This window comes from Pelmatolapia mariae, linkage group LG9, assembly GCF_036321145.2.
Source record: "Pelmatolapia mariae isolate MD_Pm_ZW linkage group LG9, Pm_UMD_F_2, whole genome shotgun sequence".
Classification (NCBI taxonomy): domain Eukaryota; kingdom Metazoa; phylum Chordata; class Actinopteri; order Cichliformes; family Cichlidae; genus Pelmatolapia; species Pelmatolapia mariae.
The window spans coordinates 14,212,317-14,240,144 of NC_086235.1; the positions used below are offsets into that span (position 1 = coordinate 14,212,317).

The following is a 27,828-nucleotide window of genomic DNA, read 5'->3' on the forward strand; positions in this document are numbered from 1 at the left end:
GGAGCGTGTGCATCCACTGCAAAGACTTGCTCTGAGTTAAGTATGTGTGGCATGTTGCTGATACTGTCTTTTTTACAGGTTACGCACACAGTTAGCGAATGTATCTGAGGGTCTGATAGGGTTTATAAATGTGATTGTGAGTGACAAAGACTGTAACCACAACCTAGTAAACTCTTTCAAAGTTCCTCTTTGTTGTGTTTCCTGCTTTGCATCAGCAGTTTGAAATCAACTTAATATATAAATTAATCGACAAATTTATTGACATTTCACATTTCTAAATTACATTTCCTGTTTGATAGGTGTAGAAATAAACATTTTTTATAAGGTACACAAAAGTGCTAGACAAAATTGCGAGCCAGGCTTATCATCCGTATATCTGTCTATGGTATTTACGTGTTGTCACTTCTTTTGATGTAATTATCAGATGAAGCACTTTTCAAAGCCCATTTGTTGCACCTGGATTAGCATGACCCCTAGACATATTTTATGCATATACCTTTCATCCTATGACCTTATCAGACGCTTTTCACGCTACCCAGCAAACAGCCTTACCTCCTCTTGTTCAGATTTAACATTTTTGATAGCTAGTCACAAAACAGGAAGGTTTTTGTAATAGATTCAGCCTTCAGTTTTTCTTCTATAAGTAATGGTTCATATGCACTGGCTGTAGGTTGTTCTGCAGAATAATAAAATGAATGGTTTATGGTTGGTTTACACAACTTGTATATGTTTGTGTATGTATGTGTATGCATGTGTAGCTGTATATATCCACGCATGCGTGTGTGTGTGTGAATTGTGTTGCTTACATTGTTGAGATATACATTGCTGTGCTTGAGAGTCACCATCTACCGGAACCAAATTCCTTGTATGTGTCTGTGCATATACATGGCCAATAAACGCAATTCTGATTCTGATTGGTGTCTTTAATGTGTGTCATATCAAAAAATAAATTAAATAAATATTAATTAAATAAGGGAAGATTTTAGCTCACTTGATCATCGCAGTGTAACACAAAGTCAGTTCACTACTGTGAGACGAGGAGAGTCAAACAGGGACCAGCAGGAGCGTTATTTGCTCCTTTGCGTGAGGGGGAGCAGTAGGAGTCCTGCTACAGTGCTGTAAAATGACCTCCAACAGGCTACTTGTGCATGTTTCCAACCAAACCTTTAGAATCAGACTCTTGAATGTGGCATGAGGCTTTAACATCCTTTTTTCAGATTCACCAGAGAACACCAGAACTGGCACATCCACCACTGGCATGACAGCAGCTTCACAATTAGCATGTGTGACATACACGACAGAGTCTGGAGACACCGTGGCAAGACATTATGCTGCCTGCAACATCACCCAGCATGACTAGTTTGGCAGTGGCTCAGCGATGGTCTGGGGAGGCATATCCTTGGTGAATGCCAATTGAGCTACATGGTGCTGGCTGTGAGCACAGGTCCCACTGAAAGATATCACACCCTCATGCCACCTTCATGGTGTCTGATTCTGACAGTTTGGTCAGAAACATGCACAAAGGAGCAGATGGGGTCCTGTTTCTGGGTTGATGCCTTTCAACAGGCCTGTGTAAAAGCCCATCTCCCGGGATCTCGTCCACACTCTTGAGACTGTGCTGGGAGACACAGCAAACCTCCTTGAAATGGCACGTATAGATGTGGTCCTGGAGGACGACCTGGGTCCTGCCAGCAGTGACACAGACACTAGTAGAAAGCAAAACTAGAGAAAAATCAGCCTGGAGGGATAAAAAGATACCAGTGGTTTGTGGCCTCCACTTGCAATACCATTCCTTTTTGAGGGTTGTCTTCTTGTTGCCTCATTTTATAAATGCACTTCTCACCTTTGGTATAATCATTTCTTTCAGATGATCCGTTTGCTCACAGCAAGAACCAGAGTAACAGCATTGCCAAAACATCACGTTTATACCATTTTACAAACTATACACCCCTCAGCGCCTGCTGAGAACACTCTTGATGCACTACTCCAGCTGCACAACACCTTCATCCATTTATCTTTACATGGTGGCCCCGCTGACTTCTGATTTATAATATCACAGTTTTTCATTACTTTCACTGCATTTCAAATAACCATTAGTGCAATAACGTGTATATATATTTCTGAACTTCATGAACTATCCTGGGTCTAATCCCTTATTTAATCCCAGGTGGATCAGGCCTTGGGGATCTCCCCCTCTTTGGTAAAGTGTACCAAAGCAGATGAAATGGATTCAGAATAGTTTATGCTTCCCAACTGGACAGACTGATATCCCTGAAGTTAACTTTAACTTTTTTGTGTTTTACTGTGATGGTTGCAATAACAATGCATGGTTGTCAAAGACACTATGATCTAAATAGTGTATCCCTTGGCATACTGCTTATGACTTTACCGGTGTCTGATTCTATTTTATAAGTTAGCTGCTTATGTCAAATAAAACTGCCACACCACCACCTTCGCACTCAATATGTACAGCTAGGTACAAAAGTTTATTTTGGCTACTAGTGGAGCTTCTGTCAGGCTGAACTTTGAGTAAATGTGTTTACATGTCAAACATTGCAGTTTTTTCACTGGAGGGCCTCGATAAAAGAAGTTGTTTGAAATGTTTATTTGCTTTTGTGTCAAATGAGAAGATTATACCACCCTCTTGCTTGTAGGTTGAACACAAAGCCAGCTTTAGTGGATAAAGTTAGCTTAGCATGAAAAGTTAAATGTTATTTTTCAGGTTTTCTTTGGATTGAACAAAGGGGGTAGCACCTGTGAGCTTTACAGATGTTAAGGTTGTTTGTATTATTCTTAAGCTGTTTTTCTGTTTTAGATCTTTAAGATCTGCTTACTGCCATAGATGATGATATACGGTATATAGTCTCTTTTTGATGGGAAGTCATGTGATTGGCTCACCTGTGTATATAGTTCCTTTGTGTATTGCAGATGAATGTTTGGATCCTGTTTTCAGTGGAGTTGACTGTACATGATGCTGAAAATTAGGTAAGCAACTTACACTGAGCGAAAAAGGAAAGAATTACTACATCAGTTTTTAAAAAATATAGCACAGCCCTGACTGAAAAGTCATTTTTCAAGCTGGACATCAGCATAATTCACTAAAACTGACTAAGTGATTTGTTTCTGTAGCTTTCCCGTCTCCATCTTTTAAAATTGTACTCACTGTTGTTTCAATCATTCCCCTGAAAAAAAGAAAAAAAATGCTGCCACTCTGACTGAAGCTACCATAAATTTTCAGCAATCCATCATCCACGCCATATTAAGCACAGATCAGACGCCATCCACGTTGCGAATTAGATTTGCAGAAGAGAACTCCTTTGAGATAATCACTTTCTCATCACCAGCAATGAACGTGTGGCAAATTCAGATGTGGATATGACGGGTAAAACAGGCCAGATGTGCAAGCGCAGTCCCCTCCCCCCCACCAAAATCTATTATAATTCTGTTGTTGCTTTTATCCGAGTGCAACGCCTCATTTGACAAGAGCTAACTGACAGCAGCAAAAAGTTTTATCAAAGCTGACATTAGTAGGGAGCATTCAGCAGGACTGGTTAGTTTCTTTAAAAAACCGTTTTCTTAGCGCTTGAAGATTAAATCTGCTGGGAGCCATCATCTTGGAGAACATTTTCTTTCTTCCTGACAGTCGTGCTGCTCTGTATCTGTGCTCCTGCATTGTGCCGCCAGCAACACAAGTGAGTGCTGCATCTTCTTAGCCGCGTCGCTCTTGATAAAGTCTCTCACGGTTTACATGATAAAAATCCAAAATACGGGAGCTTCCATTATACTGAATTGCACAGGGTGCTTGCTGAGGCAAAAAATACCAAATGTTCAAAGTGTCAAAATTGGGTGTTAAGCTAAAGGTCCAACAGTTTAGTAAGGGTGAGCGTACATGTCAATGGTTGTAGTGTAATGAACACACTCTCTAGGTAAGTGAGAGTGTTTCTGGCATGACACTGCCATCCAGTGGTGCGCTCTGTGAAGTCACCACACCACTGTGAGAACAACTAGTTTTCAGTAATGTAACAGACAATACCGTCGGCATTTCTTTAATAAACATTTGCCAAAGGTGGAGGAGGAGGGTGGTTGACAAATCATTTTAGTACAAAAGAAAAAAAACAGGAAAAAAAAAAGAAGACATTGTTTTCTTTTCAAACTCGGATTATGCTTCTTTGTTTTGCTTGTGATTTTACAACACCTACTGGCAAAAAAAGGCATGTGGAATTCAAACAGCCTTTCTCCATGAAGCTGGATCAGATTTGGTGCATTCGTCCGAGAGGTTACTACTCCTTATTCTCTCAATTAGCTTGTTGTGCTGATGACTAATCTGACCCAAACAGGCCACCACTGTTTGAAGATAATCTTGACAATAGAAAAAGGAGGACAACATTATTTACGGGTTATATTCCTAATTGTGCAGATGGAGCACATCATCCATTTCCTTTCATAACCAAAAATAGTTTCCGCCTACTTCACTCAGTAGTGCAAAACATTAATACTAGTCTGCTCTGAAGCAATTACAGAAAGGCTAAGGTAGAGTTTTAAAATTTACCCAGCCTGATAAATGTACACTCAAAAAGATCAGAGTTTAATTTAAAAGACAGCAGAATAGATTACAAAAAAAATATGAAAATGGTATGAGCAATAAAAGCTCCTCCGGTGTTAACTGTCCTTCTGCAACGTATTCCACATTCCAGACTGAGGAGGAATACAACGCCTTATACAGATTTAAGTTATTAAAAACTTAATGTGCATCTCCAGATCCATCTAATCTGGTCTAAGAGGCTTCAGGGTCAACCCTTTCGCCCATAGTCACTTTACATATTTCCAGTCTTTCAGAAAGGCAGCCCTCGGCCTCTGATTGTTGCCGTCGAGTTCACATGTGGGACAAAGCCGAGGGGTAGTGGTGGAGCCCCGACTTGAGAGGGGGAGCCCCAGGGTTGTCCTGGTGCTGGGATGGGTGGTGGAGGAGGTACACCATCCTTTCTTGCCATGGCATGGTTGTAAAGGTGGATAGCACTGGGGTTAGACTGTCCCTCCACAGGTAAAGGGCTGTGATTGTACTCAAAACGGTGGTCCTTGTCCCCAGTGAAAACCATACTGCTGGGTCCAGAAGCTCCGGCACTTGGAGGGAATGGGTCAGGGTGGGCTGGAGCAAGAGCCCCAGGAGCAGTAGAGGAGCTGGCAGCCTGTCCAGGCCCACTAAACACTTCTCTCAGAGTGTGAGGTGGCAAGCCCCCACCCAACATATGACCCATGTAGCTTTCCCCAAACCCTGCAGGTGTAAAAGGTGGAGGAGGTGGATGGCTGTATTCGCCACCGTATCCAGAACCTTCTGCAGTGGGGAGAGGTGGATAGTCTGGCTCTGGGGGTCTCCCTCCGTCACCTGCACCTGCAGATGCAATAGGGGGGGCATGGCCTGTCTTGGGCTCAGGTGGTGGCTGCCGGTAGTCAAGGTCAGCATGTGGAGGTGGCTCCGGAGGCTCTGGTGGTCTCTGGTCTGGGGGCAGGATGGACACCCCACTTACATCAGACACTGAAAACACAGTTGCACAATGTATTATAATGCACATGTATGATATTAGTTTACTTTTTGATGATCAGCTAATAAAAGACTCAGATTATTTTCATTTTTAAAGCAAAATCAGAAAAAATATTTCTGCTGGTCTGACAAGATATTTGACCTTCAGTGGTATAAAAGTTAAAGAAAAAGTATTTGTCAATCTACTGATGTTTCAGGAATAAAATAAAATAAATGAAAACGCCTTACTGGCCTTCTTTATAAATCAAATACTAGCTAGTGTTTAACGGCTCTCTCCCTGATGTGGGATTAGAAAGACGCTTCAAGCAATAATTGCATAAAAGCTGTTTTCCCGCCATCTGGAGGTACACAGACACAGTGTGTTCAGAAGGCAGCTCACCCGGTGAGACTGGACTGGGCTCAGGAGGCTGTTTAACCTCTGGAGGTAGAAGCGGTGCTGCAGCTCCAGCAGAGTTGGTGCTCTCTACTCCTTCTCCACCATCGACTGTTTCCTGCCTTTGTGTATGCTGAGCCTGGAGGAGCTGAGCTAGCAGCATAGTCATGGCTGTCTGTGTGGCAGCTGCAGCCTCGCCTTCTGGAATATTTGACGGAGCAGACATCGGGGGCGAAGGAGGTTTGGGCATTGGAGGAGTACGGGGTACTCCTGCTGGGGCTGTGGGTGGGGGAGGCTTGGCAGTTGCGAGCTGAAGAGGGGGCTCAGCTGGGTCAGTGGGAGCTAAGGCTTTAGAGAGCTGCTGTAATGTCTCTTGGTTGACCTTTGAGCTCATGGACTGGACAAACTGGGCTGTGCTGACTGCACTCTTTGGCTGGCCTAAGAAGTTCAGGAGAACTGCCAGCTGTTCCTGGGTTAACTGTGAGTTTGCTCCCTTTGGGTCTGTAGGAAGACAAACGACAAGATTGAGCAGAAGTCATAACACTGATAATATCCTGAATGAAATATATGAAAGTAAAAGTTCCTTTAACAACTTCTGACCATATCATATTTATAAAAAAGGCTTTTGTTTAAAATAACTTCATTTTGGGAAACAGCTGTATATTATAGCCTTGCATGGCAAGTTCTATCCTTTTTTAAATACATAAATCTAATTGATGACATATTTACTTTTCCCAAGTGAAGAGAATGGAAATATCAGTCTGCAAGATTCATTACTAGAGCAAGAACCAAGAGTCACATATATATTTCTGTGGAAGGAAATTACAATATGAGCATAAGTGAGTTTGGTTCAGTGTGTTGTCTAGCAACACAGATCTTTTAAATACTTCAGAGAAGAAGGCAAAGGCAGATTAGTGAGTAAATGAATGACTGAGTTACATTCCGGATGTAATGGCTATTTAACTGAACAGTGACCTCCAGTTTAACCCCTAGTTAAAGCATGTTAGTCTGGTGAAAGCTGTAATGTTTTAAAAAGGTCATTTCCATACATTACCTCACAGCTCACTGAGGTAACAAGTTGATTTTTAAATACATCAGACTATCCGAGTTTACTTTTAGTTCATGAAACTAAGGTATGAAATGAAACCAAGTATAAGAAGACGACACCTTAAAAAAAATAAAAGCAAGTCGTCAAACTCACCTAGCAGAGCAGAAGCAGCTGCATTCTGGGCTTTGATGGCTCCGGGGGCAGACAAACCCTGCGGCGTGTTACTGCGACTATCATCAAGGCCCAGCTCTTTGCGGGGTGCCTTTGGAGCTGCCAGTTCTTCCGGCATCTGCTTCTGTCGCCTGCGTTTCTTACTCCACAGCTCATGACAGTCCTGCCAAAGTGGGAGACTAGAGAAGTGGAGAAAGTAAAAGATCTGATGAGCACAGCAACACTACAGGATGAACATGATGATGGACCATGAACCCAAACGTACTCTGGTGGAGGCATCTTGTCTGGATCTACATCCTTGAGAAACTCGCTGCCCAACGCCTGTTCAGCTGTGCAGCGTTTGCTGGGGTCCAGATTGAGCATGTGGTCAAAAAGATCGAGGGCAGCCGGAGGGATGCTGAACAGCAGCAAAAGCACAGGAACATGCTTAAAATAAATGCTGGAAGGCCAAATTCCACAGATACGACTTACAATAAGAAAAAGTAAACATCAACTTACAAAGCAAACTCCTCTCGTAGTCGTCGCCGGTACTGCTTCTTTGGTTTCATGGTGTTGAAGAAGGGAAGCTTTATGACATCTGGCCAGACTGCAGGACAGGGGCTGCCACATATGCGGCTAAAAAACAGAAAGGCATTTTTTCTAAAAAGTACAGTAAAGAGCAGAGGTAAAATTTTACATCTGTGTACAGCAGAGCTCACTTCTTTCCTCTTTCAACCACCAATGTGTGATGGAAACATGAGGAGAATAAAATGTGGGGAGAAATAAATGTATTTCTTTAATTTCAAAGCTCACAGGAGGGAAACTGTATCTGTGACCCTGTGTGAGAGCCAGTCATGGTTTAGGAATTTAGGCTATACTTACCTAATAAGCTCTAACTGGGCAAGCTCCTGGTTAGCTTGAAAGATTGGCTTCTTTGTGAACAGCTCGCCAAGAATGCATCTTTAATAGACAAAATAACACAATTCATGACACACATAAGCCACCTTTCAGATATTCTTATTATTAAATGTTTATGATTAACAATAAAAGTATCAGCACTTACCCACAGCTCCATACATCAATAGCAGGTGTGTACCTCTCTTCTCCCAGAAGTAACTCTGGGGGACGGTACCATAGTGTGATCACTTTATTGGTATATGGTCGACTGAAAATACAAAAACAAAGACAACATCTGTTTATTAGTATCACAATCACACCCAAAAGATACCGGTAATGATAAATGAGTATCTTACATAAGGTAAGATTCAGAAATAGAATGTACGAGGGCTCACCTCTCTTCAGAGTTATACAGCCGAGCAAGACCAAAGTCTGCAAGCTTTATTTGACCTCTGAGTAGAAGGGAAAAAAAGAAAAGAAAAACACTGCTTAAAGCGTACTTAGAAAGCATCCTTGGCAAGGTTTTAAAACATGAAGCACTAAGTTCTTGTAAATGGGTAAAAAAAAGGCAATATTACTTGTTATTGAGCAGAATATTGGAGCACTTAATGTCTCTATGAAGAAAGTTCTTCTTGTGGCAGTAATCGAGGCCCTCCAGCAACTGTCGCATGAAAGACTTTATGTGGCTCTCATTGAAATGAACGAGACCAGACTCAAGCAAACCCATCAGGTCGTGATCCATGTATTCAAATACAAGATAAAAAGCACCTGAGACAAAAGGGAAAGAAAGAATTTTAAAAAATAAATAAATCTCTTTTAAACTATTTTTTAAATTCCACTAAGTATCATAAATATTCACAAAAATATAAATTACCTTTATCATTCTTGAAGTCTAGAGCATCCTCTTTGTCTGTGACAATCTCCTTCATGTTGATAATACTCTTATGGTTCAGTTGACGTAAAATTTTAATCTCTCTGATGGCTGTAATTGGGAAGCCTTCCTTTTCATTGTCAAGTCGAACCTTCTTCAATGCCACCATTTCAGCTAACAGACAACAAAAAGAAATACATAAAACAGATCTTTATGACAATATTGACTTTTATGTCAAACAAAAACTGCACTTTCTGAAGAATACACTATGAATCAGTGCCATAGTTGGTGTAGAGGAATTAGGAGAATATTAATCTTCAGTAAAACTTACCAGTGTCTTTATCTTTAGCTTTGTACACTTGACCGTAGGTTCCTTCCCCTGTGATTCCAATGATCTCGAACTTGTCAACACAACGTTTTCCCCAGTCTATGGCAATTTCCTTAATTTCACCATATCTCGGGCCACAGATTCTGGCAATTAAAAATTAAATTTTACATTGAAATAATAGTAAGCATGCAGAAAACAGCAGCAACAGCAAAAAAAAAAAAAAGTGATTTAGCACTATATACTTCAAGAACATACTTGGGTCTTCGGCGAACTGTTTGGGACTTCTTGTCATCAGATGGGCTCTGGGTAGAATCTGTGCTTCCAGGAAGTTCAGGGGGCAGAGGCAAGTCTGTTAAAAGCTGACGAGCCTTTTTCTCTGACTTTTTCTTCCCTGAGAGTGAGCTGTCTTTCAAGCTGCAAAAATTGTTGAGAGAGCATTAGCATACTGAAGCAGTCTGATCATATCTACAGAGTACAAACATTTCCTGGTCAGCACATCCATACCTTTCTCCTTTGTCCGTGTGCTCAATAACTGTTTGGAGCAATGGCAGCGATGGGAGGGTAGACATGGCTTGAGCTGTGGTACGTTCCTTTTCTTTGCCTTGTCCAGAGGCTGGTGCTTTCCTCTTGTCCCGATGTATAGAGTCATCCTTGCCCTTTACATCCCTGTCCCTGCTGGTCTGGTGCTCTGTTGTCTTCTTGGATGACCTCTCTGAGGGTGACTGAGGCTGGGTTGATGTGGGAGTTCGGGGTCCCTTCTCCGGTTGAGGTGGAGAAGGAGGGCGACCCTTTCTGGAGTTGTGATTCGATTTAGGGCTGGGCTGATGAGCAGACAAGGAACCCTTGGTGGGAGTTGATGTATTGCTCGAATTCTTGGCCTTGGCAGCTGCTTCTGCAGCTTTAGCCTTTTTCTGCTTACTGAGTTCAGCAGCAAGGCTAGTTTTGAAGGTGAGCGTGCTTGGTGAAAGACTAGATGGCCGACTACGAGAACGAGAGTGGCGGTGTCGGCTGCGAGAACGTGAATGTCTTGAAGTTGAATATGGACTTCTACTGCGTGACTTAGCAGATCGCCTGGAAAGGAAATGATGAGAACAGCATGTTCAGTTGGGATATCAAAAGCACTTATAATTCAAGGTATTTCAGTCAGATTACCAACTGCAGTGACACATGCAAGTTGTTTTTTTGTTTGTTTTTTTTAATGAAAAATGAAACAGTGCAGCCTTATTATAACAAATCTAATAAAGTCACCACACCAACAGAGCACGTGCAACAAATTAAACATGTTCAATTAGCTGCGTAATAACAACTCACCTGACATCAGGACTTGGGCTCAAGGACTTCCTATATGGACTTCGTGATCGCCTCCGGTTACCATAAGGACTTGAGCCAAACTCTCCTTGTTCATAAGGACTGTGCCGACCGTAACTCGGGGACCTGCGCCAGTTCACTGGGCTCACAGGCGATCTCTTCCTTTTGTTGCTTGAGTATGAACTGGGTGACTTGGGGGCACCATACGACCCATACATGTCTACATCCCGGCTGTAATATGTGGAACTGGGAGAAAGTCTTTTGCTCCCATAAATTGGACTTCTTCTAGATATCAGCTGGTTATAACCGCCAGGAGACTGGTAGTTATATGAATATGATGTCCCATAGGGACTTTCTGATTTAAAACCAGGACTTCTCCTGTATGCCCTGAGGTCCTCACGATCATCTCTGTAAGACTGTGGAGCATCTCTGTATGCAGATGGGGGCTCTTTATCAGATCTTGTTTTACTTCTGTGCCTTTTTGAATCCCTTTTATCAGCAGATTGTGAGGACTGGGATGTAGATGTCCTTTTGCCATTCCTGTCACTGCTCCTTGTAGTGTCTCTGTGATTTTTAGAGCCACTCAGGCTTCCTCCACTCCTGGCTTTTGAGGAGTCCCTCTCCCGACTGTGACGGTCTTTTTTCTTACTTAGCTCCTTCTCTTGCCTGCTTCTCTCAGATGGTCCTCTTGTTTGCTCGTCCTTGCTGAGGCTTACTGCCTCCCGCTCTCTGGGGTGACTTCTGTCTGGGGATGCTGGTCCATTATAGTCAATAAAGTCAACATCGCTAAGTCGGTCCGCTGTGAGACTCTCAGCATGGGGGTCAAGTTTAGGAGAGGGGCTCCCAGAAAAACGCTCTGACTGGGAGCTCACGTCATCGTACTCCACCAGTGTCCGAAGTTCAACATCTTTCTCAAAAGCACTTCTTCGATCATTGTCAGGGTCTTCTATTGTACCGGTATGCCACAAGCCTCTTTCCTTGGGTTGCCTGCGTTTCTTTCTTCTAGAAGCCGATGAGCGCCTCTTCTCACGGTGCCTGTCTCGCTGAGCGGCACCGCTCCCCGGTTTGCTACGCCTGTCCTGCCTGCTAGCATTTCTCTGTGCAGAGGGGCTCCGTCCCCGACCCTCGCGAAGCACCTCCGAATTAGGCATTTATCTCCCAAATAAATGCTACCACCACGCTAAGAATAATATATTCTCTAATTTACCAAAGCTATGTCCCTTGGTGTGTCGTGGAACAAAACATTGGGCTAGCTATGGTGACAGGCTAGTTAGCTAACGTAACAGCAAAATCACAGGTAGACAGCCAGCCAGCTAGCTTAACGTTAGCATTACAAAGCTAGCACAGTTCAGATTGAAGATAAAGTGAGTTAGTTCAGAGGGAAATTAATGACACTTAGTGCCAGCACACTCCGGCTCATATCAAATTCACAAAATGATTCTTGGTTATAGAGCCATACGATACTCAACCATTGTGTTCCAGGACGGACATCTCCCAGATTTACCAGCTAATGCTAGTCGGTTTAGCCAGCTAGTATTAACTGGCTAACTGTACTCGGCTACACAGTCGCATTCCATTTCATGGTAAAAGCACAGGCCTAAAGCCTCTCTAAATTTAAGATCCACTTCTTCTAAAACGTTATCGTCTGTGCGAGCATGTAAATCCATTTACCGAATAGTGTTAAAATGTAAGTAGTAAACTCCGTCTCCTTCTCACAAACTTCTTGCCCTCCATCACACTCCGGTGTGCAACAAGGAAGTGAACAGCACGCGAGTTGGCCGGATAGTCCGCGGCTAACCAGCTAGCCGCTAGCAACTTAGCCAGCTAGCTTCTCCTTGTGTGGAGTTCAAGACAACTCAGTCAACATGCAAGAAAACAATGCCATTCAAAAACACGCCTGCGTCCACGTATCTTGCTGGACTGCTACCTCAGCTGACTGCAGCATTACCCGAAAGTAGCAAATCCTCTGCGTTAAATAGCTCAAAAATCTCTGAATGTGTTTATATTAATATAACTTTGTTCCCAGTGCAGCTAACGGTACAGCTCGCCCGGGCCCAGGCTGCTTTCAAACTACAGGCCTTGTGCGTCGGTGTCAACCAATGGCACTCGTATTCGTAATCCATTGGTAACGTCACAGCGAAAGGGAAACCCCTACCATCAAAAAAACCCCACATAATATGATATGAAAATGCGATATTAACCAGAGTGTACAGGAGATGGTTGTTTTCTACGTATCCAGTAAATGGAACTCCAGGTTATGTCTTTCCATTGATTACAATAAGACCAGATGCTGCCATCACGCGCCGTTAATCACAGTTAATCTAGGTTCACAGTTCGTCTTAGTTTCATTTATTTATTTAACCATTCCTCAGTTTAAATGATTAATTATTACTATACAGAATATGGTCATTTGTCAAGGGAATGATTGGAAAATTAAGAAGTTAAATCTAAGTGTTAAAAACAAAACAGATTTTCTTTTTATTAAAGAAAAAAACTTTCCAAACCTACCTGGCCTCGTGAAAAAGTAAATACCCCTTAAACCTAGTAACCCTATTGGACCACCTTTGGGTGCAAGAACTGCAGTCAAGAATTTGCAATAACTGGCAATGAGTCTGACACATAAAAGGAATTTCGGTCCACTTTTCTTTGCAGAAGAACTTTTCACATATGGTCAGGTAGGTTTGGATAACCTTTACGTTAATAAATGAAATCATTTACCAACTGCATTTTTTATTTACTCAGGATATTTTTTTTAATAATATTAGAAGATGATCTGACTGGCAATGCACAAGCTCAGTCTACACCTTAATTTGCTCACTATTGTACAATAATATTTCAAATTCTGTGTGTGCGCATATATACATAGATACATTTATATGCAATAAAACTGAAATACCATACAAATTACAACATAATTCATCACAGACACGGTGTAACACGATTAAGATACCTAAAAGCTAAAGCATTTTTTTACTTTGTTCTCTAAACCAAGTGCACAGACTTAAGCTGAAACTGTGACAAATATATTTATTTACCTGTTTTTGTTATTTATCCAACAAAGACACCAATAACTGTTACTTTTCCATTTTCTGGCATAAAGTTTTTTTTTGTGGTGTGTGTTTTTATGGACATGTCTTGCTATTTTCCTGGCAATGCAGGCCTGCTGAAAGACTTCATGAGTTTCTAAGGAGCTTAGAAAGAACCTAGACACTTCAAGAGTTTGTTTTATGACCTTAAGATAGTGTTTTTCCTCTAAGAAAGGTGAGGGTAAGGAGATAGAGATTATCCATGTTTATACATATAACACAGCACTTCAAAGTTCACCTGTTCAGTGCAAAAAACAATAAATGTATCACACAGAACATACAAACACATTTACAAAGTGTTATTAGTAATGTCCACTTTATTTGCCATTTTTCAAACTCACAAAAAATGAATTGAAATGTAAGCGTCACCTCTTGTATTCACAAACAGATAGGCTACATTAGTGGTTATGTTAAAAATAAGCAAACATGAAGGAAACATTTAACTGATGGCATACATACAACCATCCAATCAATTACATAGATACCTATATATTTCTTTTTTTACTCCAAGGGTATAGAAAAGGCAAAACAAGTTATCTGAATACCCAGTAGGACAGTTTGCTCATAGCGTTCACACAAACATCTGTTTTAGTATTTCACTGAAATTTTTCGGGCTATCAAGTCTATTAAATTAATATGTGGAAACAAAGTAACAGCAGTAGAATGATTATGAATGATTTCTGCTTGAATAAACAAAAACCCACAACAAACAACTGAAACAAGAAAGACTTTGTTTAGCCAGTGTTATAGTATGCAAGCATTACGGTAGTCACTTTATGTAGGGCAGCTTCTGTAATCCTCAACAATGAAGACACAATGCGGTTAATGTAATAATCTCAAGCTAAAGAAGGAGAGTAATAATAAACTGGGATTTTTATGCTCATTCCAGTTTCTGTGCGTGCCACTTTAACTTTCAGGGCGTTTCAATCATTATGTGGTGTACTGGAGTTTAGCCCTTAGGACATATATTAGACTAAACTGCTTACCAATCAGTTTGATGCCATCTCACGTTACTGTTTTAAAGTCCAACTCCTCCTACTATGTGCTTTGCTGTAAACATGAGTTGCATGATAAACGCACATTAAAAAGACAAACAAACAGACAAAAGAAAGCTTCATAGCTGTTGGATGACACACTTTTTTCCAAACTGCAGTCAGATCTCTAAATGGCGCTCCAGCTCAAGTGCTTCTACTACTCAATAGTTTCTAGACCCAGTCAGTGTTTTAAACTGTTTCCAGGTTTCACATTTCCTCTTTGCAATTACAGCAAACATTTTGCATAGACTCCAGTGTTGGGCACGTTATTGGTTGTGGCAATCTTTTAGTGTAAATGGTGAGCAGCTTACTATTAAGTTAACGATTGGTAGTGAATCAGAGAGAAAAATGGCAACAACCTCAACGTGGCTGTTTAACTTTACTGAAATATTAAAAACAAATAATAAGTTACTAAAAATAAATTATAATGTTCACAAGAAAAGAAAAAAAGGCTCAGTCATAAATTAAGAAACGAGGGGCAGTTTTCACAGTGTATTTTGGTCTATGCATTCTCAATTTGCCAATTTCTATACACTGTTTCAACCTTTGCCTCTAAAATGCCATCTACAAGATAAAATGAACACATTCAGCATGTTACTACAGCACTGTAACACAGGGTAGCCTTGCACAAAACGTAGCAAAGTAGAACGCCAGTGACCTCTAAACTCTGCAAATCATTGGCAGTCTAAGATTACAGGCAAACAGGATGAGTATGAGGGGATGTTTCACATTCACAATGGACAGAGAGGCAACAGTGACGCACTGCACAAGAATTACTAAAGCCCTCATAACCTTGCATTTCTTTCCCCAGGCGAATCAGACTGAAATCTCGACGCTTCCCGACACTCCTTTTGACTTTTGCAAAGACTGTAGTGCTTACTTTTGATGCTCATTACAGCAAGCTGTCATTCACTTCAAATAATAAGTGGGCACTTGTTTGTACTAGCTAGCGTTTTTCTTTGGCGACTAAAACTTTTTTGGACAAGTATCACCTCACGTCTATGCAGCCTGCAGTCTCGTTTTCATTTCATGCCTTAAAAATTATCTATTCATTAATTTACCCCGGCTTTCCAATTAAGGATTTTTCCATTTAACAAAAGGAGAAAGGAGATAAAAGTTTGCAGATTAAATGTCAGGAAAAGTTATAAATGAAAAATGACATTTTTACATGTTACAATGTGTTTCTTTGTTTTTAAAATTAAGATGTGTCAGCATGTAAGGGATGTAGTGTTATGGAATCACCTTTTATCTGAGCACCAGGGATTCCTTTATCGCAAAAAAGGCAATGCCAAGTGAGGTAAAACTTCTGACATGTTAGAATTGAAAAAAGTTCAAGTGTTGCAAAATCCATCACAGATTCAAGGGTAACGATTAATGTCCATTGTGCATTTGAGAAGACTCAAAGTCTCTGGGGTAAGGGGAGAGATTAGTGGAAACATTAGTGCGCTTATCTTACACTGGGTGATATGATAGAGGAGAAGAAGAAGAAGGGAAATGTTTGACGTCACAACTAAAAATAATTATACATAACTGTACAACGTAGTAAAACTGAGGTGTAAAACGACAAATAGGAATGGCATCAAATTTTGTCTCAGGCTTTGATAATGAAACTTTTTTTCTAATTGAAATGTTTCATAGGCTCAGTGCAATGTTCATCTCCTCTGTGGCTCTTGATGAACTCTGGGTTGACACTACACTGCAGAGTCTGTTAACTAACCCTTACTACCAAAGATGGTGGATTAATTAAAAGGGATTGGGGCTTTCCAGTACTGAGCTCCAGTTACATCTTCCCTGTTTAAACCTTGGCGCTTAGACTTTCATTTAAATCTTTTTTTCAACTTGCACTGCACAGCTCTCTTAATATGTGTATGTGTGTTACACACACACACACGTCAGACTACAATGAAAAGTTTTGGAACATTTCAGGACTTAGCCTCTTGTCAAGCTTAGGTCTAAATTAAAAACACCACTGAATTATTACACTCTGTAATGTGGTCAGAGTGAGAGAGAGAGTACATAAATTATTTGGAGTGTCAGCACATAAAAAGTTAGAGCTATAAATGGTGTATGAAGTGCCACCTTACTACTTCCTGACACATGGTCAGATGTCCTGTTAACCAGGAACACAAGGTCATGGTCAGGTATGGGCACAAAAAATTAAATTAAATTAAAAATTTAAAAAAAGCAAAAGTCTGAGAAATGCGTATGTACATAAGCAGCGAGCCTGCTCCCTCTAACGACTATAAAATACAGCATCTCTCTCTAATTCTCTTGGCCAAACTTTTGCTTTTCTTCTTCCCGTTTTTCTCTTTGCTGTCCTCCATTTTTCTTGCCCGGATCTCTCTCATTAGGTCGAAAAAAACCTGTTAACAGGAGAACATAAAAAACACAAGTGTTCACATTTCTGTGTTTATGTGTCTGTTTTGCTTGGTGTCAGCATAGTAAACTCATTTTGCCCAGGAATTATTATGTTCAGCAAGTTAAACAAACCTTGTCAACATTGGCACGAGTTTTGGCCGAAGTCTCCACGTAGCACACGCCCCACTGCTCTGCACGTGCCTTTGCCTCATCTGCGCTGACCTGCCGTCGGTCGTCCAAGTCTGACTTATTACCAACCAGGAGAAAGGGCACATTCTCATCCTCCTTCACTCGCAGAATCTGCTCTCTGCAAAAAAACAACAACCCCAAAACAACCAGGAAATCTCATTCAGCTGTGAATTATGTAAATAAACAGAGTGCTGCTTGGTAAATGCACAAAATCCTTACTCATATGAGTCAAGTCAACCTGATGGAAGAAAAACCTTTAGTTGTGATGATGTATCAAAAAAGCAAGGGGAGGAAGAATAGCTTAATTACATCCTAATGGATGGGCAAGTGCTTCATTAAAAGAATCTAAGTGGCTGCACCTGAAGTCTACTGTTGCTGCAAAAGACTCCAGCTCTGTGATGGAAAATACGCAGAGGAAACCCTCGCCACTTCGGAAGTAGTTATCCCGGATGGCTGCATAGTCCTCTTGCCCGGCTGTGTCAAGGATGTCAATTTGCACCTCCTCTCCATCCAGCACCACTTTCTTCCTGTAACTGTCTGCTTTAGTGGGCTCGTAGTCTTCAACAAACTAGAAAACAGAAAGAGATCCATTATGCCAGAGTTGGTTTGTTTTTTTAATAAACCTCAAAACTGGAATTTCAGTTGAGTACTGTGATGTGAGCAGCTCACCTCATCATACATGAACTGGAGTGTAAGAGCTGATTTGCCCACTCCTCCACTGCCAACCATTATCACTTTGTGAAGGGCTAGAGAGTTCTGCCCTTTTGGCTTTGCAGCTGCCATGGCTCTGTGTACTGAGAGATGCAAGTATCAAAGGGAGAAAGTGCAAGCCGGTGGGAAGGGATTGTAAAATGTGAGGACTGCAAAAATCAGATCCAAAGACTGCAGGTCCAACAAAGGGCTGAATGATAGTTCCTGTGGAGAATTTAAAAAAGAAAAGAAAAAAAAAAAGAGAAAGATGTTGCATCATATTTTCCAGTGCCTCCAGGTTCCATTTCTGCATTCTGATTGCACAGTCATCATGGTAATAAATCCCAAACCAATAAAAGGCTTAAACAGCAGAAACTACAATTAGACTTGAGACGTCGTACAAAAGAATGATTCTCTGTAGCTTAACAAGAATGCAGGAAACATTGTCATGACACAAGACTGACGCATTAGAAATGCAAATTTATTTTCATTATAAATTCTGCTCTGAAGCCATTTGCCTGTGCAAATAGCACCTATCCCTTACTGCCTTAAGCAGTATTACTTTTCTCTTTACAAACGCGACCGCAATACCACTTGACCTGTTAACATTTCAGGCCATATGTATTCAGAAGTAACAGAGATCAGATCACACAAATTGTAAACCTGGCTCTAATTTCCAGCTGTACATTTTGTTTTTACATCTTGGTTAGTTGTGAAACACAAGAGGGAGAAAGCAATAGAAGCGCAAGTTACTACTGGTAGAAATATTACCCCTGGCATAATTTCCTCATACAAGAGACAAGAAATAATTTGCTCGTCCAAGCAAAGACGTTTACTAATAGTTTTTATTTATTAATTTTTCCCTCTCAGATGTCTGAAGGTACACAAAGATTTGAAAGAGATTTATGAATGTGTTGTCAGAGTCAGTTTTAGGCCTAGTCCAGCAAGGGGATTCCTAACTTCTCCCAAGAAACAAACTCTTTAATTCCTGTGAAAAAACAGTTGTTAAGGATATACTAAACAAACTGGTCGAAACATGACCCTGACATCACAAATGCACTGGCCAATCTACAACATAGCAAAAGGGTACATTTTTTATAATCTTAAACCTCTTTTGCGTGTTGCTAAAATACCGAAACACAAATACCAATTCAGAAAGGTGCCTTGTGGGTGCAGTACTTTTGGCAGCCAAGTTTCACTACAAATACATACTGGAGCCTGAGGACCAAATACTGCTTGTCAATAGCACAGAAAAGGCAACGTTAACTACAAATAAAGTGCACAAATTCCACTAATACAACAGTTTTAAGTGAACCTGCCCTAAGAAAAGGGATACAAGTTTTGAAAAGCTGGCAGTACTTTATATGTCTTTGACAACAGTGGATAAAATGTGACACATGATAAAGCCATTGAGAGGCCTCTTTTCCATACTGGACTGTCCAAGAACACTATGGAAAATGCATACTGTCCAGAAATGTGTGCTCAAGCCCTTTCCTAAAGGCCAACACAAACCCTTTTTTTGTGGGTGGGGGGGATCAGGGATAAGCATGGGCTTGCAGCCAATTCGTCACTACACAAATTAACATAAGAGGTTTATTTACTGCAAGTCAATAGTACTATACAGAATTGAAGGAATGTTGCTTTACTTTGATCTTTTAAAGCTGCAAACATCTCTTAGCAAGTTGTTTTGAGTAAAAGTGAAAAGGGAACTATTAACGGGGTCAGTCGTTTTGGTCTTGGAGAGGCGTTTAACAACAATTTCTAAACAAACCCAAGTCACCTTATGTAAAGAAAGGGAGACACTATAGAGACTGTAGAGACAATACTATGCCTTCAGTTTACAATCATCAGCACAAATGTGGGTGGAAAGTCAATACACCAGTTAGACAAATTAGTCAGTGAGTCATTATTTAGCAAATAAAAAACAAACAAGACGCCACACCATAAGCACACCAAGAATACAAAAAACAAAATACTATACACAAAAAACTATACATAACATGAACTGAGAAATCAACTATTTAACCAACTATTACAATAAAAGATAAACTAGCACAGCAAATGTCAGCGTACACGTCCCTAACAACGTTAACTTATTAGCAACTTAGCTGGTTGACTGCTGGGCAATGTGGCTAACAAGCTAACTATGCTACCGGGCAGGTAAATGCCACCTGACATCAAAGTAACATTTCAGGATGAAGATAACATCTGAAAGACACGTCTCTAAAAGCGGATATTCTGCAACAGATGTTCGCTCGTTGCTTCCAAACTCAGTAGCTTCCTCGTTAGCGAGGACGAGGGTGGACACACAGAAGGGGGGTAAAGAGGAAAAAAACGGCTAGCGAGCAGCTAATCATAACTAAATGATGCGACGCTAATAAAACTGAAAGACAAGCAGGGTCCGTTGCACCAGTACCATGTCTTGTATTAACACAAATCCTAAAATAAACAGCACTCACCTTGGCAAAAGGTCCGATGAAGCGGAATTTAAAGTGGCGAAACGAAACGACTCAGCTAGCTACTTGTTAGCTCATGGCTAGCTTTCTGGCTAACTCCAGAGACCCGGCTGGTAGCTGTTAGCAGCAGACTGACTGCACGTCCTGTGGGCTTGGCTCCGACTGACAACGCCCGCCTGCCTGGGAGAAGCAGACAGCGTCTCACTTTGACTTTAGTGTGTGAGTGTAATATTTTCTTTCAGACAAAAAATATAGCCCCCAGGTATGGACATATCAGATAATTACCCTCGCAGTTGAGCATACAGTACAATGCAGATTAGGAGCAGCGGATGAAAGGTACCACATAACTGATTAACTGGCTAATCCGCATAAATAGTGGCAGGTTTGTTCAAAAGGAGAAAAGTGAATAGACCTCCACATGCCAGGTATGTCGGTTTGAATATAGTGTTTTCACTAAATAAACACATAATTTAAGTTTAAAAAAAAAAGCGCAAATGTAAATAAAACATCTTAAAATGGGAAGAAAGTTTAATTTTAAATTTTTCCATCAATCTCCTGTTTTTCGACGCTTTAGTGATGATGGACAGGGTCATAATTCCAGAGCTGCGTTTGAAGTTTGCAGAGAAGACTTGGGCTGACACTTTTCAGCTTGTCCGAAGGTGTATGGTGAGACAGACTTCACTAAATAAAAATGAAAACGCCTCTACTCAAATGGTCTATTTGAATCATTTTAGTTATTTGGTTAGTTGTTTTTTTTAATCTCGTCTTACGCAAAAGAGATTACTCATTTTTATTTCTAATTTAAACTAAGACCCCCTCCTTTGTTTTGTTTGGGGTTTAAAGGGGTTAGTGCATGGCTCTGCTAATATGATAATGTGGTGTGAACTGGTGTGGCTATGCACTCAGAATGAGATCATTCATCCTGGAACACACACGGCTTTGTTTTTTTGATCAGCGGTCTTTTTTTCCTTCTTCTTCTTCTTCTTTGTTTTTTTGCAATGACTGGTATCACTTAAGCTACTTGGATTTACTTATCAAGCACATGGCACAGTGTATGGAGTAAAGCCTTCAAATCAAAACAAAGTAGTTTGACTGTGGGTTGTTTGTTATCTTTATGGCATTGGCTTTGATTCCACTATTTAACACCATCCCTTTTGGCCAGACATGCACTACTGCTGGCTTAATTAATTTTCCTTTGCACTATTTATCAATTTTTAAATAGAGGATGTCCCTCTTGTACATGTATATTATTTGGTTAGAGGTTTGAGAGTTCAAGCACTGACATGAGGCAAAAGGGCTGTACTCTATGCAGTCACTATTATTATTGTTCTATCTGTATGCTGGGCCTCTGTGAGAAGAGAGGGTTGGTTAGTTTTCTTTAGATTTGTCATGGGTGGAGCAGCAGGGTAGATAATACTTTTGGATTAATGTGGAGTGGAGCTTGGCAGTGGTCAGTCTCTGGAGTGTGTTGAAGAAATGTGATTACTTGGTGGTCTGAAGTGATGTGTGGTCCAAAGGGATAAGGCATCTGGGGCTAGTTATCCATTTCTCTTCCAGCAGTGATCTTAAAGAGAACTTGTGAAGAAGTGGGGTTCTTCTTCTTCTTCTTCTTCAAAAAAAAAAGTACAATATAATTTCAAATGCCTAGTTCCAAAACATTTGTTTCATTGAACACACACATCCCAGTATGAAAAGCATGCAAATGTCAGTGTTTTCCTTGAGATGGTGTCATGCAGTTTGTGTTGCATGGTGAGATGGGCAGACAGGACCAAAGGCTGTTTGCACAAGACTTTGCTTTTGCCATACAAACAGTCCATTGTTGTTTTCTTTGTCTCTCGCCTTTGTTCCTATAATAGGAGAAATCCAGAGATGAATCCAGATCCCGTGAGCCACTGGAAAGATCCCTGGAAAAACTCCAGGAAGAATCAAACGGTATGTGAGTATCATGTTTTGTTTTTTTTTTTTTTAAGTATTTTTACTTTACATGAGTAAAGTGAATCTCATTATGTTTCAGTGTGCACCATCAACACCACAAAGCTCCGCCTGGAGATTATCGCAAAACAACAAGGGTATAAAACTGACCTCTGTGGCTTTGTTTTTGCTTTTGAGACTCATATCTTTCCTCATCTGTTTTTCTATTAATCTACTGTGATGACACCTTATTATCCATATGAATCTTTTCTCCCAAGGATGAGTTTTCACTTTGCTGAGGCCACGTGCTATTTATCAGCTGATTTATTCTACGTTGAGGTATTGTTGTTGCCGTGTGGTGAAGTGGAGGAGGTGAAGGTGGTCCCCCATGGAGAATCCCCTGTTGTAAGTGGACTGTGCTGTTTCCAGCAAGTCATTAGAAGTTCTCACCTTTTGCTAATCATGCTGATAAAATAAAACTGTCTCTTAGCCCAGTGAATCCCTGCTTCAGCTGCTAAGGTAAGGGAATGGATTGCTTTTAAATTTACATTTTGCTTGCAGTAAGCAGTGCCGTTATCCACTAAATTCTTTTAAGAGCATAATGACAGCACTAATGGTTTTAGCTCTATTTGCTGATTGTGCTGCTTTCTGGGTGCCCAGGTCCAAAAACTTTGCCGCCTTCTCCCTGAAGTTACAAGGCCTCTTTGCCCAGTACAACATCCCTGGAGACAAGTGCCTACCTCAGCTTGTCAAATATTCTTTAGCTTTTATAAATCTGAGGCTCTTGTGATCATTTAGCCATGTGTTCCCTTTTTTCTTTTCCAGTGAAATTAAATTAAAATTGTTGGCGTCTCTGCAGTGCCTTGGGAAAGACTTACGGAAAATCTCTCATTTGCCAAGGTGTGTGACAAAACAACAACTTTCCAAAAGTCTGTCTGCTTAAAACAAAATGAATTGCTGTTCAGTGCTTCAATTTAAATTTCATAAACCAAAACGCATGTATAGGAAACGATCAGGAGAGTAAATAATTGTAGCTCCTCATATAAACTGCAGTTTTTTTTGTTTGTTTGTTTTTTTCCTCTTTTCAGGGAACAAAAGTATTCTGACCCTGAAATGGACTTGATAAACAATGGCAGGATTGGGGATTTAATCATGGGAAAAGAAGGTATGGTTACACTTGTATATTGAATCGGTTGTGTTTAAATTATTCAAATTAAATTCTCGCTCAAGAGTGTCTAATATAAGGTGTGGGGGCCAGAATTGGCCCAGTAATGACTCCAATCCGGCCCACTGGACGGCTTTGGAAAATGTGAAAGATATAAAACTTTTTTTTACAAGTTTTACAACTTTCCTTCTGATAAACACCTCCCCCACAGTCAACCACAACACACAAAGTAATGGATAAACAATTAGGTGATGTAAAAGTTTTCACTGTCTATTATAGAAAAGTCATTAAAATTGAAGTTAAATGTATTTACACTGACAGAAAGGGAAGTGTCACTGGTCTGGCCTAATAAAAAGGAAACTAGGCTGAATTTGGCCCATGGTGTAAAATGAGTTTGACATCCCTGTTCTAGATTGTCCTTTCACCATGCGGTTCTTTATTCCTCCGACCAATGGAACGAAAACTTTGGTGTCAGGTAAGTTTCTGAGTTAAAAACCTGATAAATTACGTTCTCTTTCATTCAGTTCGTTTAATACAGGTTTCTTCGGAGGTGTTAAAAGTAATAGATTTTCTTCAAATGACAGACTTGAATCCAGTTGTTCAAGCCGCACAGGTTACTGTAGTTGTCAGTGACGTGACTCACAAGCTTCAGATGGCATCTGTGGTCCCTCAGCCTCCCCAGCTGGATCCTCAGGGGTATCGGCCTGCTTTCTGATTTTTAATCTCTCACCCAGCAGGACACATTTCATTTTCCATTTATGAGTGAGTCTGGCTGTCACTAGCGTTGTTGTTAATGGAGTACAATTGTGTCCTGGAGCAGTTATCCTGTGTTTGTTCCGCTGAATGAGGTGCCAAATGAAATGCTGCCTGCCTGTTTCCTGCTTAAACTGCAGCCAGCTATGCCCGTGACGCCGTCTTTTGTAAAGAAGCTCAGCCAAATTACAGGTCAGGAAGGCTTTCATGAGTATTGTATGAAATGTACATGAAACAAAAAGCCGGCTCATTACTGCTGCTCTGTCTCCGATTATTTCCTAGATGTGACTGTACCAGATGTTGACCTGCAGTGGGCACCCTTACCCAAGCTTCTCATGAGAGATTCATTAAGCGCAAACAGCTCCTGGGAGATGACATGCGAAAGCAAGATGATTTTTACAGTGGTATGAGGATACTATTTATTATAACTGGAAAAGGTAAAAGAGGGGTTGGTATTTAATATGTAATTTATGCATTAAAAAAAAGATCAATGCTTATCCATCTAGCCTCTTCCTGGTGGTGTGATGCATAGTTATATTTTCCCTGGAGCTGCATGGGATGTGCCTGCCCACAGGGGGGCTGTGGTGGACAGTGTTCCCTTCACCCACCCTGGTCATGTCCCAGCCCTGCTGGAGCTGCTGCGCCACCAGTGTGCCATTAACACCCTGCTGAGGAGCTGTTTCACATTTCACTGTGCCAGTCCAGGTAGGAGTGTTTTTACATTACAAAATCAGTCGACACAGAGATGGTGTAAAGTGGGCAGCAAACATTGTTGTGCTTAAAATATGTAACGCTTCATTTATGCATCTTACCAGGTTCAGTTTGTGGCCTGCATTTCGAAGTCCTTCCAGAGTCTGACAGCAGCTTTTCTGTGACCTTCCAGCCACTTGACGCGGACTCCCTGGGTGTTTGTGAGCATTAAGTTCATTTCAAATTTGGGAAAAATATTAGCTGTTTTAACAGTTTATCCTTTTTAATATTTTATTTATTTATTTATTTATTTATTTTACCCTTATGCAATAATCAAATGCATATAGGTATAAAGACATGGTCAAGACAACCTGCTGAAGCTCAAACTGAGCATCAGAATGGGGAAGAAATATGATTTAAGTGACTTTTTTCATTTGGCATGGTAGTACCAATTGGGCTGGTCTGAGTATAAATTGCTGATCTACTGGGAGTTTTCGACATCACCACAGTCAGAATCATGTTTATGGCCAAGTTTGTACACAAATGAGGAAATTTGTCTTGGTGTCAGGGTGCAAAATCTCTAAGGTTTGCAGAGAATGGTCTGGGAAAAGACTATGCAGTGAGTGGAAGTTCTCTGGGTGAAAACACCTTGTTGAGGTCAGAGGAGAATAGCCAGAGTGGTTCAAACTGATAGGAAAGCAACGGTAGCTCAAATAGCCACTTGTTGCAACCAAGGTATGCAGAAGTGCATCTCTGAATGCCTAACACCTTGAACCTTGAAGCAGGTGGGCTACAGTAGCAGATGACGCATCGGGTGCTGCTCCTGTCAGTTATGAACGGAAAACTAAAGTTGCACAGTCTCATCAAATTTGGACAATGGAAGATTGTAAAAACATTGCCTGGCCTGAGTTTGCCTGGTCTATTTCTTCTGTGACATTCAGATGGTAGGGTTAGAAAATAACAACTTGAAAGCATGGCTCTGATTTCCAGTTTCAGGGTGGTGGGGGTGGTAGTGGAGTGGCGAAGGAGATTTTCTTGACACACTGTGGTCCCCTTAGAATCATTTAAATGCCACAGCCTTCTTGAGTGTTGCTGCTAGCAATGTCCACCAGTGTACCCAACTCCTGATGACTCCTTCCAGCAGGACAAAGTGTCAGGCCACAAAGTACAGATAATCTCAGCCTGGTTTCTTGAACATCATCATATTTCCTGTAGGGTTCGTTTTTTGGCTATAAACATGGTGATAGATGGGCAAATCAAGTAAAAAACCTGGTTGTAATATCAGTTTGGGAAAATGAACAAGTTAAAGGGATGTGGTGTATAATTTAAACTGATTTGTGCCCACAGTGCTGGTGAATGTACCGAAACCTCACCAGATTACCTGCAGCTTATTTGGAGCAAATACACGTGATCCTTCCATTAATGAATACCTCTCCTCTGTCATCATGAGGTATGTTTTCTGTCTTTAAGAACCATGCTTACATGCAAATGTTAGTTTAAATGTGATTATTTTTTTACTTTTTAAGGACTCAAGTGTGTGTAACGATGTACAGAAATTCTGCATTATGAAGATCTGTGTGCAGCAGAATAACTGAAGTGTAATTGAATGTAGTTCATTATGCTGATTCATCACCTACCTGAACAGTGTCTAAACTTTACAGCTTTAACTAGCATAACAAATGTGAACACATGATTAAATGATCATTACATGGTGGAATTAGAGTAGCTCTTTCTCAACCACTAGTACTCATCCTACATTTACAAACATGCTACACACGCCAGCAAAAAAGATGCTCTTAATTAAGAGGTTAAACAGTTAAACTGTGTGTTCAACACAATGCTTGGCTAACATACCAGCAGCTTCCTTGCTGTTTGTGTTACAGCTATAGATTAAACTCTATCTTCAGTATGTGTCTTCATCACATAATTCTCCCGGTTCCTCTGCGTTTACATTCTCCCACCGAGCTGCTGCACTTAACCTTTACAGCGCCTGTGTCCCACTGATGTTTCTACTAACATATTGTGACCTTGCACATTTATTTACCTCTGATTTGCTTTCTGTTTAAAGTTCCTGCATGTTTTATTAAGAATATAGATATTTGGTAGCAGACTGTTTCAACAACTGGGTTGTAAGAGGAGGGGATTTGTCTTGTTGCCGTACTGAATTTTAGCTCCACTCCTTCTAGGAACTTTCAGTTGTTTTGTTTTGTTTTGTTTTTCTTCACTCAGCTGTATGTCCATCCCTGAGACAATGAGGATGCTATACAACAAGCTCGAGGACATCACCTCTGTCCCACTTTCTCCCAGCTGCTCGGCCACCACAGAGGCTGAAAATGACCATTCCGCTCCCTCGAGTACAGCTGTGGCCGACACCAGCAGAGCTTTGGCCACTTTCTCCCAAAGTGCAGCTATGCCAAAGGACGGCTTCAGTGTTTCTGATTTAGCACGTTCTGCCATGACTGTAGCCAAATCTGAATCTATTCTTGAAATAAATCAAAGTCCCTCCGCCTCCTCTTACCCACCTCCCCTTGTAGGCACGTTTCAACACAGGGTGGGCAACAGGCACAGCTGATCTAAACGTGCATCCACAGACTTTATGAAAACTCTCATGGGTTAAATCAGCCATAAATATGGACCATAATAACTGGTATTTGTTTTCCGTTATCAGTTCTGCTAATGTGTAACTGCAGAAGGCTGTGTTTGTGTAATTCAGAGTTCATAATCGCATCCATCTCCTGCAGGATGCTTAAATGTCACTTACTATGCATTCCAGCGTGGCAGAGATTACTGGCTGTAAAGATTTGAGGTCTGACATCTGACCTCAGACAGCCAAGAGCCCAGTTGATTGGTACCATGTGAGCCAATCAAACATTGTTAAAGTACATAATGCACTCTTGATGTTTTGTAAGACTCCACACATTTAAAAAATAAAAATAAAGAAAAAATAGCTTTGGTGTAGCATATGATTCAGCTTTCAAATGC

At 40.9% G+C, this 27,828-nt stretch overlaps 3 protein-coding genes across 8 annotated transcripts; 1 reads left to right on the forward strand and 2 right to left on the reverse strand.

Annotated features, from left to right (window-relative positions):
- The first annotated feature begins 3,584 nt into the window (after window positions 1–3,584).
- Window positions 3,585–27,756, forward strand: zgc:111976 (mediator of RNA polymerase II transcription subunit 1-like). 5 transcript variants are annotated; one of them, XM_063483328.1, is made up of 16 exons: window positions 20,646–20,752; window positions 20,902–20,993; window positions 22,184–22,259; window positions 22,342–22,396; window positions 22,517–22,643; window positions 22,729–22,757; window positions 23,064–23,138; window positions 23,327–23,403; window positions 23,816–23,878; window positions 23,988–24,099; window positions 24,224–24,348; window positions 24,439–24,560; window positions 24,663–24,861; window positions 24,972–25,067; window positions 26,194–26,296; window positions 27,076–27,756. In XM_063483328.1, the coding sequence occupies exons 1-16, from the start codon at window positions 20,746–20,748 to the stop codon at window positions 27,416–27,418; spliced, it is 1,701 nt and encodes a 566-aa protein (XP_063339398.1). In that variant the 5' UTR covers window positions 20,646–20,745; the 3' UTR covers window positions 27,419–27,756. The 5 variants fall into 5 exon arrangements, with proteins under 5 accessions (XP_063339402.1, XP_063339400.1, XP_063339403.1 ...); XM_063483332.1 differs by lacking the exons at window positions 20,646–20,752; window positions 20,902–20,993 and adding an exon at window positions 3,585–3,692 and having other exon boundaries at window positions 22,184–22,263; XM_063483330.1 differs by lacking the exons at window positions 20,646–20,752; window positions 20,902–20,993 and adding an exon at window positions 20,445–20,546 and having other exon boundaries at window positions 22,184–22,263.
- Window positions 4,037–12,577, reverse strand: cdk13 (cyclin dependent kinase 13). Its single transcript, XM_063483327.1, has 14 exons — window positions 10,518–12,577; window positions 9,711–10,277; window positions 9,462–9,620; window positions 9,210–9,349; window positions 8,882–9,052; window positions 8,586–8,775; window positions 8,403–8,459; window positions 8,174–8,275; window positions 7,993–8,070; window positions 7,630–7,746; window positions 7,397–7,528; window positions 7,114–7,310; window positions 5,919–6,413; window positions 4,037–5,533 (listed from the first exon to the last, which is right to left on the reverse strand). Exons 1-14 carry the CDS (start codon window positions 11,663–11,665, stop codon window positions 4,833–4,835), a joined length of 4,254 nt encoding a protein of 1,417 aa, XP_063339397.1. The 5' UTR covers window positions 11,666–12,577; the 3' UTR covers window positions 4,037–4,832.
- Window positions 13,884–20,483, reverse strand: ralaa (v-ral simian leukemia viral oncogene homolog Aa (ras related)). 2 transcript variants are annotated; one of them, XM_063483335.1, is made up of 5 exons: window positions 20,331–20,483; window positions 17,851–17,975; window positions 17,541–17,749; window positions 17,125–17,299; window positions 13,884–16,997 (listed from the first exon to the last, which is right to left on the reverse strand). In XM_063483335.1, exons 2-5 carry the CDS (start codon window positions 17,962–17,964, stop codon window positions 16,875–16,877), a joined length of 621 nt encoding a protein of 206 aa, XP_063339405.1. In that variant the 5' UTR covers window positions 17,965–17,975; window positions 20,331–20,483; the 3' UTR covers window positions 13,884–16,874. The 2 variants fall into 2 exon arrangements, with proteins under 2 accessions (XP_063339405.1, XP_063339404.1); XM_063483334.1 differs by having other exon boundaries at window positions 17,851–18,096; window positions 20,331–20,481.
- Window positions 27,757–27,828: the final 72 nt, after the last annotated feature.